Source organism: Xenia sp. Carnegie-2017, unplaced genomic scaffold (assembly GCF_021976095.1).
Source record: "Xenia sp. Carnegie-2017 unplaced genomic scaffold, XeniaSp_v1 HiC_scaffold_23, whole genome shotgun sequence".
Taxonomy (NCBI): Eukaryota; Metazoa; Cnidaria; class Anthozoa; order Malacalcyonacea; family Xeniidae; genus Xenia; species Xenia sp. Carnegie-2017.
In genome coordinates this window covers 1,865,445-1,883,959 of record NW_025813486.1, presented here as the reverse complement: position 1 = coordinate 1,883,959, position 18,515 = coordinate 1,865,445, and the positions used below count along the sequence as shown (strand labels likewise).

General features: G+C 35.6%; 4 protein-coding genes across 4 annotated transcripts; 2 read left to right on the top strand and 2 right to left on the bottom strand.

Annotated features, from left to right (window-relative positions):
• Positions 1 to 513: 513 nt before the first annotated feature.
• LOC124447766 (bifunctional apoptosis regulator-like) lies at positions 514 to 3,223 on the bottom strand. The gene is made up of 6 exons (XM_046998767.1): positions 2,741 to 3,223; positions 2,461 to 2,668; positions 2,070 to 2,384; positions 1,300 to 1,485; positions 1,039 to 1,223; positions 514 to 974 (listed from the first exon to the last, which is right to left on the bottom strand). Exons 1-6 carry the CDS (start codon positions 2,926 to 2,928, stop codon positions 695 to 697), a joined length of 1,362 nt encoding a protein of 453 aa, XP_046854723.1. The 5' UTR covers positions 2,929 to 3,223; the 3' UTR covers positions 514 to 694.
• Positions 3,224 to 3,427: 204 nt separating this feature from the next.
• On the top strand, positions 3,428 to 14,957 carry LOC124448003 (coiled-coil domain-containing protein 57-like). The gene is made up of 13 exons (XM_046999013.1): positions 3,428 to 3,988; positions 5,718 to 6,011; positions 6,302 to 6,441; positions 6,640 to 6,798; positions 7,389 to 7,551; positions 7,629 to 7,764; positions 8,412 to 8,612; positions 8,704 to 8,913; positions 10,041 to 10,135; positions 10,447 to 10,501; positions 10,582 to 10,728; positions 13,429 to 13,980; positions 14,070 to 14,957. The coding sequence occupies exons 1-12, from the start codon at positions 3,632 to 3,634 to the stop codon at positions 13,977 to 13,979; spliced, it is 2,508 nt and encodes an 835-aa protein (XP_046854969.1). The 5' UTR covers positions 3,428 to 3,631; the 3' UTR covers position 13,980; positions 14,070 to 14,957.
• Positions 14,028 to 15,665, bottom strand: LOC124448002. Its single transcript, XM_046999012.1, has 8 exons — positions 15,588 to 15,665; positions 15,405 to 15,512; positions 15,262 to 15,345; positions 15,006 to 15,189; positions 14,817 to 14,899; positions 14,542 to 14,669; positions 14,324 to 14,433; positions 14,028 to 14,245 (listed from the first exon to the last, which is right to left on the bottom strand). Exons 1-8 carry the CDS (start codon positions 15,663 to 15,665, stop codon positions 14,046 to 14,048), a joined length of 975 nt encoding a protein of 324 aa, XP_046854968.1. The 3' UTR covers positions 14,028 to 14,045.
• A 418-nt stretch (positions 15,666 to 16,083) lies between these two features.
• On the top strand, positions 16,084 to 18,279 carry LOC124448350 (growth factor receptor-bound protein 2-like). Its single transcript, XM_046999361.1, has 6 exons — positions 16,084 to 16,391; positions 16,469 to 16,566; positions 17,018 to 17,118; positions 17,197 to 17,218; positions 17,346 to 17,511; positions 17,619 to 18,279. Exons 1-6 carry the CDS (start codon positions 16,314 to 16,316, stop codon positions 17,784 to 17,786), a joined length of 633 nt encoding a protein of 210 aa, XP_046855317.1. The 5' UTR covers positions 16,084 to 16,313; the 3' UTR covers positions 17,787 to 18,279.
• Positions 18,280 to 18,515: the final 236 nt, after the last annotated feature.

Sequence of the window (18,515 nt, the reverse complement as noted above, 5' to 3'; positions counted from 1 at the left end):
TTGTCAATTTTGCATCCTACTTTTGCAGTCAATTTTTTTTGTCAATTGTCATGCTGCAAAATGTCTTTCATAGTCAGCATTCGTATCACTGCAATGAGCTATGTTTTACTTCATTCATATATTCTGTAAAAATGGAGTAAAGAAGATTTTATTGATACATTTCACCTTTTTCGTGTTGTTTCATACAAAAATCTACCATCATGAAAATTGTCTTAATTTTAGACATATATGTTGGTAGGTCTAGTTCTGAGACAGCTCACTAGAGTTTAGTGCAATCGAGAGACATGTTGATTTTGGTGTAGACTGACATTTCAACATCCTTATCTCTAGAAAGCCAACAGCAAGAGCAACTCTTCTCAGGACAGCACTAACCTGGATGATCTGCATCCTAAACATGTAATGGGACAAGACTCTTGTCGCAATATTTTGTTTTACTCTTTGTGGCCTTCTGTTTCTCATTCGCAGAATCAAAGCTAACTGATACAATGCATTTTTCAAGTGACATAACTGGCATGGCTTCTAAATTAGTTTTATTTAAAAATATCTATTTCTAGTATAAAACATCGTAACCATAAAATTTGTGATGATTGTTAATAAAAAACTAAACATGAACTTAAAAACTAAACTACAAACAGAAATTTACTTAAAAATTACAAAAATCAGTAACCCAGTAATTTCCAACAAGATATAATAGTCATCTCCTGTGGTTTCCTCGTCTAATGTTGAATAGGTTTCTTAGAGATCTCTCCAGCGTTGCAGCAGCTACCAAAACATTAAGTCCTCGGAGAATGCTTCTCCTCAAATATTCAAGTCTTACTCTGTGAGCTGTTTCAAAAGGTCCATAGTAAAGTTTAGTGATAAAATAGAAATCCAAGATGAAGGATGGTGCAAACCATGTTGCAATCTTGTACATTACACTTCTGATGATAAATGAGAAGACTGCCTCGGTGTAAGTTGTAAGTGCCGCATTCCAACTGTGTAAAACAATGGAAGTTAGCACAAGAAGCTATTGTGAAGATGTCTGACATACATACGTACCTTTTTTCAGCATTGAAAAATTGTACAATCTCATGAACAGTGAGCATTGTACAATGGGCAATGATCATCCACACTGTATAGAAATGAATCTTCACAAAATGATAAGAAAACTTTGCTACAGGCAAAAATGGCAATAGAAGACATTCAAGATAAAACCACCATCTATCCACCAATGTGATTTCTTTCTGCAATAAATGTAAATAAGTTCATGTCAGGTTTTTGCGAGATGGATGAAATAACTGGTTCTTTGAATCAACTAACCTCTACACACAAATTATCAATGTTATAGCCACTTAATGAACTACAGTCCTGCGGTTCACTGATCACGGTTTCCATGAAGGGTCGAAAAAAATGGTTGTAATTGAAGCAGCGAAAACAAAATAATGTAAGACGTGGAAATTCTTGTAACATGAATAGGAGGAAAACTGATGAAATTCTGTTTGCATTCTGTAAGAAAAATAAAGAAAAACATGTAATTCATAAGCTAACTACTTTTTCTTTTCATAAGAAAAATAACCACTGGCAAGGGCTTGCCCTCAACTTGTCGTCTTGCCATATAAATATTTCTGTGCTTATTTAATGAGAAAGTTTGAAACAAGGGTACCAGTTAACTCTTGATGCAATTGGCCAAATTGAATAAAAAAATTAATTTGACAAATAATAGTATTGAAAGTGATTGAAGTACCTTTAGAGGCATATCGAAACACAGCAACAGTAAGCCTGACAAAGTGATTTTGACAAAATTTAAAAACGTGAAAATCACTTTGTCTTCCTATTATTTTTCCAACCAAAGCTTGTGAAAATGAAGTTATTTGTTTGGGCAAATGCCAAACTGGAAACCTTGGTTTGTGACTTTAACTCCATCATTGAATACCTTTCTCCCCCCTTCAGACTGTTGGGCAGGCAATGAAAAAATGTACAAAATGCCTTCTTAAAAACATTAGGTTGTACTTCCATCCTAAGTCAATGCTTATTCATCACAAATTGTATGTAAGGATCAAATCTTTTAGATAAAATGTAGGGTAATGTACTTTGTATTCCCATAGATCCCTTGGTGTCCTTATACCAGTTGCTTGGAGTTTGTTGATCTCAGCAAGGATGAGTTTCCTATGAAGATTGATGGTCACATTGAGCGGGAGAGTTTTGAGATCCTCTTCATTCAACGATAACAACAGTTCACCATCAATCTTCAAATTTTGAAAATGCCGGGAATAATCATGACCCAACTGCTTGCTGAATGCCTCGGCCCAGGTCTCCACTTCGTTCACCGACCACAAGTACGCAGGCTTGGAGTAGATGGAGTTACTATGAGTATCTCCTGTGAAGAATAGCCAATATAAAATAGCCTATGAAAAGAAGATCATGATAATATACATCAAAATATTTACTATTGACTAATATACGTGCACAACAAACTCTTACAATCAACAAAATGACTACAGCAGCCACAATGATCAACAAAATCGCACCAATCACAGTCTTTATGTATTCCTCAGAGAAAACCTGATCAGGATCCTTGTTCTTTCCATATTCCTCAAACATTTGCAAAACTTCGTGATAATCCGCCGTATTTTCTTGTGATTTTTGCCGTTCAACGATTTTCACGGGAAACGATTTGTCAATGACACGTCTATGGTTTTCAATGAAGACAATATAACACAAATGTATTTAATGTCAAGGATTTAATGCCTCCTTACTTCACCTTAATGTAATATTGACTTGCGGGAATCCACTCCAGGTTTGTCGACATAAAGGACATTCTGGCTTGTTAGATGTGACAAACCATTTTGCCAAGCAGTAACGACAAAAACTATGACCGCACGTTAATGTTGTCGGGTTACAGAGAAGTTCACAACAGCAACCGCATTCCAACTCATCGACACTCGGCATTTTATAACAGTTCACAAGTTTCTGAGGAAGTTTTAACGTTTGACAGCTCAATGTACGTAAATCTTCAAATATAAACTTGACTACGTTACTCGGAGATGTCGAAAGGACAAAGGTTGATTCTTCACTCTTGTGAACTCTTTTCGTAAGAGGTTTTTAAACTTGCCAAACTTCTTACCATGAAATATTCATACGGTGTGTTTCAATGCAATATTTTAATAAAAAAACTGACAATTTCTGAAACAAAAAGCGAAATACTTTTCTGTTTACTTAAATTTGCATAAGTCCGGGTCCCAGGGAGAACATTACCCGGGACCCCGGTAGACAGCCCCACTCGGATCCATTCCACTACATGCATAAGTGAGGAAATTCAACCGCTTTGTTGGTAAAATTAACGTAGAAATTGCTCAGCTGAAATAAACATCAGCAGTTAGCAAAACCTGGAAAATTTTTGTTCAAAAATTTTTGTACAAATGAGGAGTAAACGTCAGGTACTGTACAATGATCTGTTCAGAAATTTATTCTCACCTCGTGGGTTTCCTCGCAGATAGCGTGACACACGCGAGGAAATATCATGGCGGGTAATTTCGTATAAATGGTTTTTGTAAGAATGGTTGTCATGTTGTATTTATTACAATTTTTCACGTTTCTTTTTTATGAAAATAGATTAACGAAGATCATTTTGTACACAAAAAAAACGAGTTAAATGTCTACAAATAATTCACTGGATTCAGTGGTTTTCCAGAAGGAGAAAGAATGGCGGGAAGCTTTTCAAGCTCACATAAAATCTTTGCAAGAGACTATTTCTCAAAGAGATAAAGAACTGACACAGGAAAAGTTGAAATTCAAAAAATTAAAAGAGGATTTTGAGTATAATTTAAAACTATTGTACGAAAGAGATGAAGAGTTAGAAAAATATGATTCAGTTATTGGTCAAGTTAAAGAGACAGATCATAGCAAGACGGCGCAAATAAGTGAATTATACGCACGGCTAGATGAGATGAAATTAAAATTAGATAATGAACAAAAAGCAAAAGAAGAAATGCAAAAATATTATCAAAAGGTATGACAATTTTATAACCTTGGTATATTCAATACAAGGTCATGCATTAAGGGGTGGGGTGGGTGAATTGTAACCATCCCCCACCCCAAAGCTTTGTGCATAAAATGTTGGTCCAAAAATGTGAAATGGTGAAAAAGTGTTCAGGCTATTATAGGCTGTTCTTTCAAGCACAAAATAGAACATCTCTCAGTAAGAATAGGATAAAACTATATTCTAACATGGTGGCCTTTTTAGCATTACTTGTATCATTAAGGGGATAAGGGGATGTGTGCCTTTGATGTCTTTCAATGTCATTTCATGATTATAAAATTTCAAGATATTGTGCAAGATTTCAATTTTGTGTAGTATCTATCATTTTTCACCATCATCTTTTACCATCATCTTTCACCATCATCTTTCACCATCATCTTTCACCCATCATCTTTCAAATTTTCACCATCATCTTTCACCATCATCTTTCACCATCATCTTTCACCATCATCTTTCACCATCATTTCACCATCATCTTTCAATCATCTTTCACCATCATCTTTCACCATCATCTTTCACCATCATCTTTCACCATCATCTTTCACCATCACCATCATCTTTCACCATCATCTTTCACCATCATCTTCACCATCATCTTTCACCATCATCTTTCACCCATCTTTCACCATTCACCATCTTCATCATCTTTCACCATCATCCACCATCATCTTTCACCACCCACCATCATCTTTCACCATCACCTCACCACCATCCCACCATCATCTTTCACCATCATCTTTCACCATCCTTTCACCATCATCACCCCACCATCATCTTTCACCATCATCTTTCATCATCTTTCACCCATCATCTTCTTCACCATCCTTCACCATCCTTCACCATCTTTCACCATCATCTTTCACCGTCATCTTTCACCATCATCTTCACCATCATCTTCTTTATGTTACAAGAGTACCAAAATGATTCAAAGTATTTTGAGTCCAAAGATCGATTTCAGAAGAGCCTCCTTCGTGAAATTTAGAAAGCAATTACGTAAATGCCATCATCACTATTGTGGATACTTTATCCATGATAAGCTTAGTGTTCTATCTAGTTGTATTGATTTCAGTGGCTACTTGTTGTCGTACCATATCAGATTTTAGCACTTTACTGAGATTTTGCGGTCCCATTGACGGTTCAACTGCACCTCCTCCCCACATCCCTCCCACCACTTTCACTTACCCTCCTCCTCCCTCCTCCCCACCCATGATCCTTCATCCTTCCAATTTCTACTCACCTTATTTCATCCTTTCCATTCCACCCTCTATTCCTTCCCATTCTCCCTTACTAACCCCAACCCTCCCCTGCCCATTACTCCCCAATCCATCCCTGAGCGTAATTTATCATTCCTTTAAAGAATGGCTGGAATGAGGTCGTCAAGAACTTGTACTTTGATGAAACTTTAAAACGTGGACCAGGAATATCGTGCCAAACTTGATGACTAACCATATTAGCTTTCCAATGAGATGAAGGTAACAGTATTGATAAAGTTGTGATATTTTTGTTTTATACTGGAATACAATAAAGGTATACCTAGGAATAGAAATGGATAAATGGTGAGATGAAGGTAACAGTATTGATAAAGTTGTGGTATTGGCTAAACTTCGCCTTTTTCACTCTTCATATATCTGTAAAATAAAGTGTATTTCACTCATCAATTTGCCTCAAATCGATAAATTTAATCATCTATTGTATATAGATAAGAAGTCTTACTAAGGAACTCGAGTTAGTTCGAGCGGATGGCAATCGTTGTAAAACTGAACTCAATAAAACTGAAGTGACTTCACGTGAATTGGAGAAAGTAATAAAAGAGAAAGATTGGACAATTTCCGACATGGAAAACACTCACAAATATTTTGTTGCCGATCTTGAAGTGCAACTCGAGACAGCAAAAAAGACGGAGGAAAAATTACGTGAAGATTTTCAAAGAAAGAATGCCGAACTTGATCGTGCACTCCGTGAGAAAGAGACGATGCTGGATGATGTCAAAAATGTATGAATGATAAGCAGGGTCGACGAGAGAAATTTTGGGCCTGGGGTGAAATATCCGGGGTGTCGGTGACGTCATGATTTAAAACATCCGCTACTGAGTGTAGATGAAATTTAGAAAGGATGCAAGGATGCTCAATTGCAAATGATTCCTTACACCGACCACATTTTTAGGGTACTTTGCTAAACTTGTGCCCAGTCACAGTTATGAGTCCCCCCCTTCTCTCTCGGTGACCCAGATGATAAGGTTTGCAATTCTGGATGCTTTTATCTCACATAATGTCTTGTGTTCAGGGTTTTTCCAAAGAAGAGAGAAAGCTGGAGGCGAAGATTAAGGAGTTGGAAAAAGAGTTGGAATCTAAAATGAAAGAACATAGAGACAATGAATGGCGATATGTTGATAAATTAAAGGAAAATGAAGTCACCATGGGAAGGTAAGGCCATCGGGGGGGAGGGGGGTGAACCTTGACCGGGGGGGGTGGGGTTAATGAGAAAACTAAGTCCTTATGTACTTCTTAGTCATGAGACTCAAGTGACGCTCTCGAGGCTGTATGGCTGCATCCACCTTTTTTTGTTTTGAATGATTAAATATTTTTGATTCATTTTGTTGCCTTTTTTTTATTCTTCTAAAGATTGCAGCAATCTGTTAGCGACCTTCAGGTAAAGTTGCAGAAAGAAAACGAGGAATTCTCACGACAAACTGTTGCTAAAGATTTAGAAATCGAGAAATTACTTCAACAAGAGTCAAAACTAAGAACTGAACTTGCAAAGAGAAGAGATGAATTGGAAAGGTTTTTATCTTATGTTTTATCTCAACAAACATTCTTTGATTTCTCGCATATCTCAATTTGCTCAACATATTGTAATTACAGCACAATCCTTATAAACGTTGATGAAACCCTCGATGCTTATACTATTGATACGATTCATCATATATAACGCCTATGATCTATGTTCTTCTAATCAAATCATAAATGGACCCTGGATACGATGATTTTTTATATATTTTTCAAAGTCCTGGATATTCTCATTGTTAATCCTTCACAGTCCTGGTTGTTCCTCATTGTACACCGTCTTATTCCTGGATATTCTCCATTGTATATCTTTTAAAGTCCTGGATATTCTCATTGTTTATCCTTCACAGTCCTGGTTGTTCCTCATTGTACATCGTCCTATTCCAGGATATTCTCTATTGTATATCTTTTAAAGTCCTGGATATTCTCATTGTTTATCCTTCACAGTCCTGGTTGTTCCTCATTGTACATCGTCCTATTCCAGGATATTCTCTATTGTATATCTTTTAAAGTCCTGGATATTCCTCCTTGTGTATCCTTCATTGCCCTGGTTATTCCTGGACTTCACAGTTTCTCGTTCAATTTAGACGTCAGAAAGATCTTACAGCATCACTAGAGAAGGAGAGAGGACTGGAGCGAGCTAGAACTCAATTGGAATTGGACTGGCAGCGCAGATGTGAAGAAGCCGAGAGGATTGGATTCGAGAAACAAGAGGAACTGGTGACGAGTTTAACTCGGGCCAAGGATGAAGTACAAAGACATTAAATAATCATATCCTTAAGTTTATACAAAGTTGTCATTATGTTACTACGACGATATTTCTTTAGGCTTTATCTCGAGTGAGACAACAAGAACGCGATTTACAAGATAAAGACAGGCTAGTACGTCATGTAATGTCGCAGAGAGACGATGTTATTGCAATTCTCAGAAGCAATGGTCTTGACTTACCGACACCAGCAACTTGTAAGTACACATGTCCAAATTTTATAAGGAAGCTGAGCTTGCGTAAGGGGAAGCAGAACGCCAAACGAAATTTTAATTTAAGAGACTTTAGTTTGGATTGCAGAGTGAAGTGGAGATGATGGTTATGGTTAATAGAACGTAAAACTAGAGATTGAGTTTGGAGATTATGGTTAAATAGAACTGCCTTGAACGTAAAAACTGGGATTGAGTTTGGAGATTATGGTTAAATAGAACTGCCTTGAACGTAAAAACTGGGATTGAGTTTGGAGATTATGGTTAAATAGAACTGCCTTGAACGTAAAAAACTGATTTGTTTGGAGATTATGGTTAAATAGAACTGCTTTGAACGTAAAAACTGGGATTGAGTTTGGAGATTATGGTTAAATAGAACTGCCTTGAACGTAAATGGCTGCTTAATATATAGGGTGGTTGCTTAGTGTATGGTGGTTGCTTATTGTAGGGAGGTTGCTTAGTGTAGTGTGGTTGCTTAGTATAAGGTGGTTGCTTAGTATAGGGTGGTTGCTTAGTGTAGGGTGGTTGCTTAGTGTAGGGTGGTTGCTTAGTAAAGGTTTTTGTATACAGGTTTGATTTTCCTACTTAATCCCGATGATTAAAAGTTCTTTATGATGAATTTTTTTTTATCAAAGTTAGTGTTGTGGCGAACGGACATCCCTCAGAAGGCGACGACAATTTGCCGAACGTTGATCTTAAAAAACAAAATGAAATCTTGACACAAATCATTCGACAAATGAGAGAAGATATGGAAGAGTTAACTAAACAATTAAATCGACAAGATTCAAGTAAAACGTCGACAAAACCTCGGGATTATAAATCCTTTATATCCGAAGGTAATCCGATCATCTGATTAAGATAATTCAAAAGTTTGTTTCTGTTTTTTGTCTAGTTTTCAAATGAAAAAATCGTTTTTGTTACGAATAGATTACGTAGCGAGTCTTGAAAAGGAAATTCGTGAAGTGAAGGGAAAAAATCGAGAGTTGAATGAGGCGATGAAAGATCTTAGAACCAAGGCAAATGACACGGACGGAAATGTCCTCGTGATGGATGGAAAAACGGAGGGAAGAGTCGATGTGACGGATGGTTATAAAAATGAAATCAAAGGACTTGTACAACACTTGAGTGATTTGATTGGTAAGGATAAAATTTTGTCTATATGTTTATAGCTGCCATTTCTGAGCGACCGTTAGGCACAAACTATTTTGCGCTTTGTTTTCCGGCTTAAACGTCAGATCAAGACTGTCCTCCGTGTTAAGTTTTGTCATAAAAAGTCCTTTAGAAACTCCAATATAGCGAGATTGATGACGATGAAGAAACATAACATGTTTGTAAATGTAGATCGTCCAGGTTAGTAGAGTCCTGAGGACTGTTGTTGTTGATGTTTACTGACGTTTCGACAACCTTAGCTGTAATTCATTCCTACATTTGCTACTATCCCTGACGAAAATGTTATCAAGAATGTTGTTTAACATGCAGACGTGACATGTCAAACCTTAAAGTAAATGGTTTGAACCCGGGAGTATCGTTACATGTTTGTAAATGTAGATCATTTTTTTGACTCTGAAGATGACTACCGCTAAGGTTGTCGAAACGTCAGTCAACAACAACAAAAACAGTCCTTCTCAGGACTATACCAACCTGGACGATCTACATTTACAAACATTTAATGTCAAACCTTATCAACTCACAGTCCAAACTATTTACTTGGCACATTTTATCGAGTATGTTTGATGCGAAAAACGTGACGTTTGAGCCTGAAAACGAGGCGAAAAATATTGGAAAACGGTCGCTTACAAGTGGCAATATGTATTTAATGTTTAACATTTACTTAACGGTTACTGTGTTCGAATGGCCTGATCCTAACACGCGGAAATCAACACAAGCCAAAGGTGAGCATTTTGCACCGCTTTTCTTAACTTCAGCAACAACTCAAACTACCGTAATCACGAAGAAAACAATCACGATCTTTCTCATCCAATTCTCCGAGTTTTAAACTTTACATATTTTAATTATATGCCTTACCAGTATCCGGTGTCCAATAGCATCATGGATATAAATCACGTGCTCGATCAATAATTATCCGGTTGAATCCGCTATTGGGTTAAATGGTATTTCGACACGTTTCCAGAACGACATCATGAATGTCAACGTGTTTAAAGGCATCAAATCATTGAACTTACGAAAAATATTTGTCCGCAGACGTGTAATGTGTGCGATAATAGTGATATTTTGGGAGTTGATAAAATCTTTATGTATGTTAGGAGATCTTCGGCAAGAAAAAACAGAAATAAAAACGCTGCAACGTGGGAATGAGCCTGTCCGTGTTCAAAGTCGTGTCAATTATATGAACGATAAGGTGACTATTTACCATCATGCTGGGGCCGGTTGCAGGAAGCCTGGATAGTGTTATCCATTGGATAGCAAAAATTTTCAAACTTGTAAAAAAGGTGTTTATATTTTTCTTACGACAACGATATTTCGTAATCTTCGAAATAATATTTTAATTCATCGATTGCTCATTTGGAATACTACATTTTTTTCTTTTTAAAAGGTTTTATAGAAGTTAAAAAAAATGCTATCCAATGGATGGCGCTATCCAGGCTTCGTGCTACCGGCCCCTGAACGACAAATATAATAGAGATGTTTCATTAATTTTTAACCATCCAGATCGTGAGAGATCCTTACCGTAAAGACGAGCGTCCAATGATAGAACGAGATGTAAGTAAGTATTACAGATTTTCGTTGAACGACTTTCTTTGAATGTTTTTTACAATTTCATCTTTTTACTCGATGAAAATAAAGAAGAAAGAACGAGCAACAACGCATCTCGCGCATTTCTTCAAGAGAAACTATGGGAAGCCAGTCAACGTATTAACGATTTGACAAAGGAAAGGGAACAGTTGATAAAGATGGGAAATAAACTGAGATCTGAGTTGATGAAGTATAAAGGTATTATATTAAACACAAGTAATGTCTTTTTCATATTCTTTCATGTCTTTTACTTATGGTCTTTGAACAACTTTCCTCGATGTTTTACGTCTGTGTTTTTCATATTCTTTCATGTCTTTTACTTATGGTCTTTGAACAACTTTCCTCGATGTTTTACCTCCGTGTTTTTCATATTCTTTCATGTCTTTTACTTATGGTCTTTGATCAACTTTCCTCGATGTTTTACATCTGTGTTTTTCATATTCTTTCATGTCTTTTACTTATGGTCTTTGATCAACTTTCCTCGATGTTTTACGTCTGTGTTTTCATATTCTTTCATGTCTTTTACTTATGGTCTTTGATCAACTTTCCTCGATGTTTTACCTCTGTGTTTTTCATATTCTTTCATGTCTTTTACTTATGGTCTTTGATCAACTTTCCTCGATGTTTTACCTCCGTGTTTTTCATATTCTTTCATGTCTTTTACTTATGGTCTTTGATCAACTTTCCTCGATGTTTTACCTCTGTTTCATATTCTTTCATGTCTTTACTTATGGTCTTTGATCAACTTTCCTCGATGTTTTACCTGTTTTCATATTCTTTCATGTCTTTTACTTATGGTCTTTGATCAACTTTCCTCGATGTTTTACGTCTGTGTTTTTCATATTCTTTCATGTCTTTTACTTATGGTCTTGATCAACTTTCCTCGATGTTTTACCTCTGTTTTCATATTCTTTCGATGTCTTTGATCAACTTTCGATACCTCCGTCTTTCAACTTTATGTGATTATTTTTCCTATGTTTCATGTCTTTCTTTTATGGTCTTTGATCAACTTTCCTCGATGTTTTATTGTGTTTTCATATTCTTTCATGTCTTTTACTTATGGTCTTTGATCAACTTTCCTCGATGTTTTACGTCTGTTTATTTCATTCTTTTACTTATGGTCTTTGATCAACTTTCCTCGATGTTTTACGTCTGTGTTTTTCATATTCTTTCATGTTTTTACTTATGGTCTTTGAACAACTCCTCTTTTACCTGTTTATATTCTTTCATGTCTTTACTTATGGTCTTTGAACAACTTTCCTCGATGTTTTACCTCCGTGTTCTTTCTTTCATGTTTTTACTTATGGTCTTGAACAACTTTCCTCGATGTTTATTGTCTTTTCATATTCTTTCATGTCTTTTACTTTGGTCTTGAACAACTTTCCTCGATTTTACCTCCGTTTTCATATTCTTTCATGTCTTTTATGGTCTTTGAACAACTTTCCTCGATGTTTACCTCCGTGTTTTCATATTCTTTATTTGGTCTGATCAACTTTCCTCGATGTTGATATTCTTTCATGTTTTACTTATGGTCTTTGATCAACTTTTCGATGTTTTACCTCCAGTTTTCATATTCTTTCATGTCTTTATTATGGTCTTTGATCAACTTTCCTCGATGTTTTACGGTTTATATTCTTTCATGTCTTTTATTATGGTCTTTGATCAACTTTCCTCGATGTTTATGTCTTTTTCATATTCTTTCATGTCTTTTACTTATGGTCTTTGATCAACTTTCCTCGATGTTTTACGTCTGTGTTTTTCATATTCTTTCATGTCTTTTACTTATGGTCTTTGATCAACTTTCCTCGATGTTTTACGTCTGTTTTTCATATTCTTTCATGTCTTTACTTATGGTCTTTGATCAACTTTCCTCGATGTTTTATTGTCTGTTTTTATTCTTTCATGTCTTTACTTATGGTCTTTGAACAACCTTCCTCGATGTTTTGTTCACTTTATTATGGTCTTTGATCAACTTCCTCGATGCTTTTATTCTTTCATGTCTTTACTTTATCTTTGATCAACTTTCCTTGATCTTTCATGTCTTTACTTTATGTCTTTGAACAACTTTCCTCGATGTTTCCTCCGTGTTTTCATATTCTTTCATGTCTTTTACTTATGGTCTTTGAACTTTCCTCGATGTTTTACGTCTGTTTTTCATATTCTTTCATGTCTTTACTTATGGTCTTTGAACAACTTTCCTCGATGTTTTATTGTTTTTCATATTCTTTCATGTCTTTTACTTATGGTCTTTGAACAACTTTCCTCGATGTTTTACGTCTGTGTTTTCATATTCTTTCATGTTTTACTTATGGTCTTTGAACTTTCCTCGATGTTTTACGTCTGTTTCATATTCTTTCATGTCTTTACTTATGGTCTTTGAACAACTTTCCTCGATGTTTTACGTCTGTGTTTTCATATTCTTTCATGTCTTTACTTATGGTCTTTGAACAACTTTCCTCGATGTTTGTCTGTTTATGTCTACTTCTTTCATGTTTTCTTATCTTGATCAACTTTCTCGATGGTTTACGTCCTTTTTCATGTTTTCATGTCTTTACTTATGGTCTTTGAACAACTTTCCTCGATGTTTTACGTCTGTGTTTTCATATTCTTTCATGTCTTTTACTTATGGTCTTTGAACTTTCCTCGATGTTTTACGTCCATTCTTTCATGTCTTTTACTTATGGTCTTTGATCAACTTTCCTCGATGTTTTACGTCTGTGTTTTTCATATTCTTTCATGTCTTTTACTTATGGTCTTTGATCATCTTTCCTCGATGTTTTACGTTGTTTTCATATTCTTTCATGTCTTTACTTATGGTCTTTGAACAACTTTCCTCGATGTTTTACGTCTGTGTTTTCATATTCTTTCATGTCTTTTACTTATGGTCTTTAAACAACTTTCCTCGATGTTTTACGTCTGTGTTTTATGTTGGCTACGCAAGTAGTGTTAATCATCAAGCAACAGGTTTCACGAGCGCATCGAACCTCGCGAATGTTGGACGTTTAAAATATGAAACTAGAGAAAACGAACCTCAATACGGTGAACATCCTTCAATAAACAACTCACAAAAGACTGTTTCTTCTTCCCGCCAAAATATCATGACACAAGAGGAAAATAAACGACAGTTGACTAAAGATGATGACGTCACTTCACCATGGCAACCGTCGTTCTCATCGGACGACCGCTTATCGTTGCAGGAAGTCTGGAAACTACTGGATGAGGAAAGTCCCGCGGGATTGACCCCACGCGTGATTCGTGACAAACAAGCGAGAGAGAGTAGCTCAGATGGTTTCACTGTGAAAGGTCATCAAAGTGAAGTTTTGGTAAAACCAGAGATAAGCAGACCTGTTCTGTCAGCAAAAGTTGCCGGTAAGCACAAACTGAGTAAGCCAAAGGCCAGGATAAGAAATTATAACATTCAAGATGAAGACATTCGCGAAGGATTGTGAGGTGGGACTGGTGAAGAATTTTAATGTTTTAAACTCGCACAGAAAATATAGAAACTTTTTAACAATTTATTTACGTTTTTCATTTGATAGTTGCATTGTTCTAACATGAAGTATTATTCCTGTAACAAGAATGAGAAGAAGTTGTATGAGCACAACCAATGTCAGGTAACCTGTTTCAACATAATTTAAACCAAAAAATGCTGCCAATGGATGACGGGATAGATCACCAAGTCTTTCTTTGAGATATTCACATTCGTCAGTCTCCCCTAGAAACAGCGTTCAAAATGACGTCATCAAAACTATGACGTCATCAGTCATATTTACAATGTGATCGTGTGTCTTACCGTCATAAAGTTGAACTGTTGTATTGAAGACCTCAGTGAATTTTATATGACATAGATTCAAGACTTTTAAATGACAAATGCCGATATAGTTTTGTCGAAGAGCACCAGAGCTGTATAAAGAGTGATTTGTTCTATGACTTCCAGTCACTGTTTATAAAGAGCTAAATTGCATTTAAAATCATAGGTTTGTTTTGTTGAAATGTTGTTTGAAAACTCACCAGTTTCCTGGCATTTCAATCCTCCACGGTTTGTCTTCGCGAAGTTTGTTAAGAAAATTGATCTTTTCTATAATTCTCATTCGTGGTGTACACGTCAAATTGACCATGTAGACAGAAAAAAGACCAATCTAGAGATGGTAATTCTTAATTAGGTTAACGAATCTAGCTTTTCTATCTGGCATTTTTACTACGTTCCTTTGTGAAACAAATTATCTCGCTTATGTGAGTGTTGTGTTATTTATGTTCATAGTTTTGATCAAACTATATCAATGAACCTTGCTTGTGGAATCTTGCAGCTCGAAAATCACCACTCCATTTTGTTCGGGTTTTCTAACTAAAGTCGACTGTCCTTCTTTGTCTGTAATATCGATATTCAATGAAGTAATTTTACTCACAGAAAAGTGAACATGAAGATCTTTTGTGGTTTGTGTGTGGTTAGAAAGTTTAATATTCTTCGTACTTACAGTCGTCACAAGGATAGTCAAATAATCCATAAGGCCAAACGAATACATCAAAATTACACAAATCCAATGAATTGGACTTTTTTGACCATCTGGTTATAACACATTTATGTGTGGCAAGCTTTTTTCCCATGTGTATCTCGTTTTTTTTGACAACCATTTTAAAAATGATTGTTTCTTTCCGCCCCTGTTGTTAAGAGAAATCGATTCTTACCGTTCTTTGTAATACGCATTTAAATCTATAGCTGAAATAACGTACAGGTTTCAGAGTATAAGACATCGGAGGTTCGTCAATAAGTTTCATCGTTGGACAATTTAATGTGACTTTGTATGTGTCTTTCGTCTAAAAAATCGATGTTTATTAGTTAAGTAAATATTCTGTCGTGGTTTTAATTGAAATACCTGTTTTTTGTTGGCCAGTTTGGCCTCTACTACTGCTAAAACAAGTGAAGGATGCGGTAGAAAACGATAGAAACCACATTTTGAACGGCGCCTTTTCATAGTTTCATTCTGCAAAAAAATTTTCAATAAACGCACAATGTGTAAGACTTTCGCTATATTTAAGCTTTTTCGTGTCGTCGATACCTTTGTTTTTTCAGCTCCAAAAACTAAACAAGTATGTGCAGCAAGTGCACAACAAATCAACTTGAATGTTTTGTTCATATCGATAAAATATCTACTGTAAAGATGCCTGTTTTTAAAAATACGTTGAACTTGATTTTGCCATTTCCCAATCATACGCACTCAAATTTTCCAAAAACACGCGCGCGTGGCAAAAAAGTGCTCCAACCAATGAAAATCTTCCTTGGACGTGCCACGCGTGGTTGTCACGCACATTACCTAATGCTATTGAAAAGATATTTTTCGTGAAGAACTTAGGTGGGATTCATTTCATTTTCTTGTGTGAACTTAAAGTCCTTATTGCTATGCGACGTATCCATTGGATATACCCGATAATTGCACAAGCATTTTAATGATGTTCGGTCATTTTCTATTTGATATTATTCAGCTCAAACTAAATAATACATAAATGTAGAGGAAATGCTTGAGTAACCCGAGTAAAAAATGTTCTCTTACTGATAGACGTCTTGTTTTCAAAAAAAACCTTCCTGAAGTGTCCACCCGTTCTCGCCATCTGATTCTGACGTGCGTCGTATCATAATCGTTATTCTCCGTCATTTTACGTAAATATTGCCTTCGGAATGCTGCATCGACAAGTGCAATTTGATGAGCGCCGCTTGAGAAGGCTTTGACGCTGTACTTCGTCATTAAAAATATCTCAAAAAAAGGCTGATTCATAGGGTTTCTAAGATGGAAGCTGTGGCGAAATTTCCATTTAAAGCTACCGCAGACGATGAACTATCATTCGAGAAAGGATCTATCCTCAAGGTATGAAAACAAAAGCGTTTCTTTGACAAGATGTTATTGTGTGTTTGTGCTTTTGTTGCCATTCGATATATATGTAGATATTGAATACGGAAAACGACGAAAATTGGTATAAAGCGGAACAAAACGGACGCGATGGTTATATTCCTGCGACTTATATAGAAATGAAGCCGCATCAGTAAGTTGAACGCTTATTTTAAAGCTTTGATAAAAATCATTATCCTTTACCTAACTATAAATCTTTTTACTAGACTTAAATAGTCCTAATATTGATAACTTAGCGGTAGTCATCTTCAGAGTGATGACTACCGCTTTACGTCATCATCAAAACAGTCCTTCTTTATTGACGATCATCATTTACAAACATATAACGATACTCCCGGGTTCAAACCATTTACTTTAAATACGTTTTTATTGAGTTGTGTGTTCGAAGTTCACCGGTCGTATGTTTTCCTTACAATAATCTTACCATTCGCCATGAATAATTGTATACATGCTTACAAAATGTAAATTTTAACACTTGTCTGTACAGGAAAAGGTTTGGTTTTCTTGTAGAAACACGTAAATTTAAGACAGTTATTGATTATAAGAAAATTTTTATCAAATATATTTTTTGTATTGCACGTTAGATGGTACCATGGTAAAATTTCAAGATCTAGTGCTGAAGAGCTGTTAATGAGACAAAATATAGATGGGGTGTTTTTAATTCGAGAATCTGAGAGAAGTCCAGGTAGAGACTGGTTTTGCTATCATTTTATAGCATAAATGGTATTATTGCACTGTGCTGTAACTTATTGTGTTTGTTTAGGTGATTTTTCGTTGTCTGTAAGGTATGCATCTTATATTGTTTGCTTGAAGTAATTTCCATGTACCATGGAGTATCAGGGCTGCAAAGGATGGCTACTTTTGAGACTTTGCAATCTGTTGCAAACCCCAATCTGTTGACGTTCATTTCAGATATAACAATGCTGTACAGCACTTTAAAGTTCTTCGCGATGGTTCTGGGAAGTATTTTCTCTGGGTTGTTAAGTTCAATTCTCTAAATGAACTTGTTGAGTATCATCGAACGTCATCTGTAAGCAGGACACAGAATATAATGCTTCGTGATTTGAATAATGATAAAGTATGCGAAGTATTAGCTTTCATAATTGTGAACTTATTGATTTTTATGTTCTTTTATGTTGTAACGAGAGTTTCCTAACTTAATTGTAAAAACTTTGTTTATCTTAGGGGAAAAAAACCATTGTGAAAGCTTTATTTGATTTCGTTCCACAAGAAGAAGGCGAATTGGCTTTCAAAAGAGGTGACATGATTGAAGTTATTGAAAAGGAAGATCCAAATTGGTGGAAAGGAAAACTAAACAGCAATGAAGGACTTTTCCCCGTCAAATTATGTTGAAGTTCAACCATAACTTGCTATCAATCTGGAAAATTTCACCAAACTTCAATTATAAAAGATCTCTCACATTTTCCAATGGGCTTAGAGTTATGTGATTTTTGATTAGGCTTATGCTTCTATGCTTACTGAAATAAGAACATTGTGGAGAACCTCTCAACTTTAATATATTGATTAGATATTTCTTCCTAATTATAGTCTTAATGCACTTTACAAGTTTCGACTGAAAAATCTGTACAGTTTTGGGAAAGAATGTTTCTCTTCTCGTAGTTAGTGAAATCATGATTTATTGAAATGTTTAGATTTAATTTTGTGTACTGTAATTATGTAGATCACCAGGAGTCAGTTATGTTTTAATATTATGGAAATTCTTCTTAAATTCTATATTAATAAACACCTGTCTGCATGACATTTGACAAGTGTTGAAGTTTTAATATGCATATAAAAAAATGACAGCTTTCATGTAATGTTGTGATTACTAACCTGTTATCATTAAGCTGTGTTTGTTGTCCAAATTATTCTGAGATGTGTGGAGCTCAGGTCCCATGGAACGTCCCTCTTGCCCATTACCGACCTCTTGGTTATATTTAACTGAAATCAAATCATTTTATCATTCAATGTTTTTGAAGTAAGTTTTGTTCTGTAAATTGGTGTACTGAAGTATATATGTTCCATGTGACTTTTACTCTCTTGTTTGTAGTCTGCAAATTATTCATGCATCTTTAAGTCTCA

What these genes read in the sequence shown, in the direction of transcription:
- LOC124447766 (XM_046998767.1), bottom strand. Translation starts at nt 2,928, where the DNA reads ATGCCGAGTGTCGATGAGTTGGAATGCGGTTGCTGTTGTGAACTTCTC. An exon ending in CTGTAGTCATTTTGTTGATT is followed by an intron (nt 2,385 to 2,460) that starts GTAAGAGTTTGT and finishes TTCTTTTCATAG; the next exon opens with GCTATTTTATATTGGCTATT. An exon ending in TTGATAATTTGTGTGTAGAG is followed by an intron (nt 1,224 to 1,299) that starts GTTAGTTGATTC and finishes CATTTATTGCAG; the next exon opens with AAAGAAATCACATTGGTGGA.
- LOC124448003 (XM_046999013.1), top strand. Translation starts at nt 3,632, where the DNA reads ATGTCTACAAATAATTCACTGGATTCAGTGGTTTTCCAGAAGGAGAAA. An exon ending in CTTACCGACACCAGCAACTT is followed by an intron (nt 7,765 to 8,411) that starts GTAAGTACACAT and finishes TTTTTATCAAAG; the next exon opens with TTAGTGTTGTGGCGAACGGA. An exon ending in TGAGTTGATGAAGTATAAAG is followed by an intron (nt 10,729 to 13,428) that starts GTATTATATTAA and finishes CTTTAAACAACT; the next exon opens with TTCCTCGATGTTTTACGTCT.
- LOC124448002 (XM_046999012.1), bottom strand. Translation starts at nt 15,665, where the DNA reads ATGAACAAAACATTCAAGTTGATTTGTTGTGCACTTGCTGCACATACT. An exon ending in TGACTATCCTTGTGACGACT is followed by an intron (nt 14,900 to 15,005) that starts GTAAGTACGAAG and finishes TCGATATTACAG; the next exon opens with ACAAAGAAGGACAGTCGACT. An exon ending in TGCAAGATTCCACAAGCAAG is followed by an intron (nt 14,670 to 14,816) that starts GTTCATTGATAT and finishes TACCATCTCTAG; the next exon opens with ATTGGTCTTTTTTCTGTCTA.
- LOC124448350 (XM_046999361.1), top strand. Translation starts at nt 16,314, where the DNA reads ATGGAAGCTGTGGCGAAATTTCCATTTAAAGCTACCGCAGACGATGAA. An exon ending in GATTTTTCGTTGTCTGTAAG is followed by an intron (nt 17,219 to 17,345) that starts GTATGCATCTTA and finishes CGTTCATTTCAG; the next exon opens with ATATAACAATGCTGTACAGC. An exon ending in GTGATTTGAATAATGATAAA is followed by an intron (nt 17,512 to 17,618) that starts GTATGCGAAGTA and finishes TGTTTATCTTAG; the next exon opens with GGGAAAAAAACCATTGTGAA.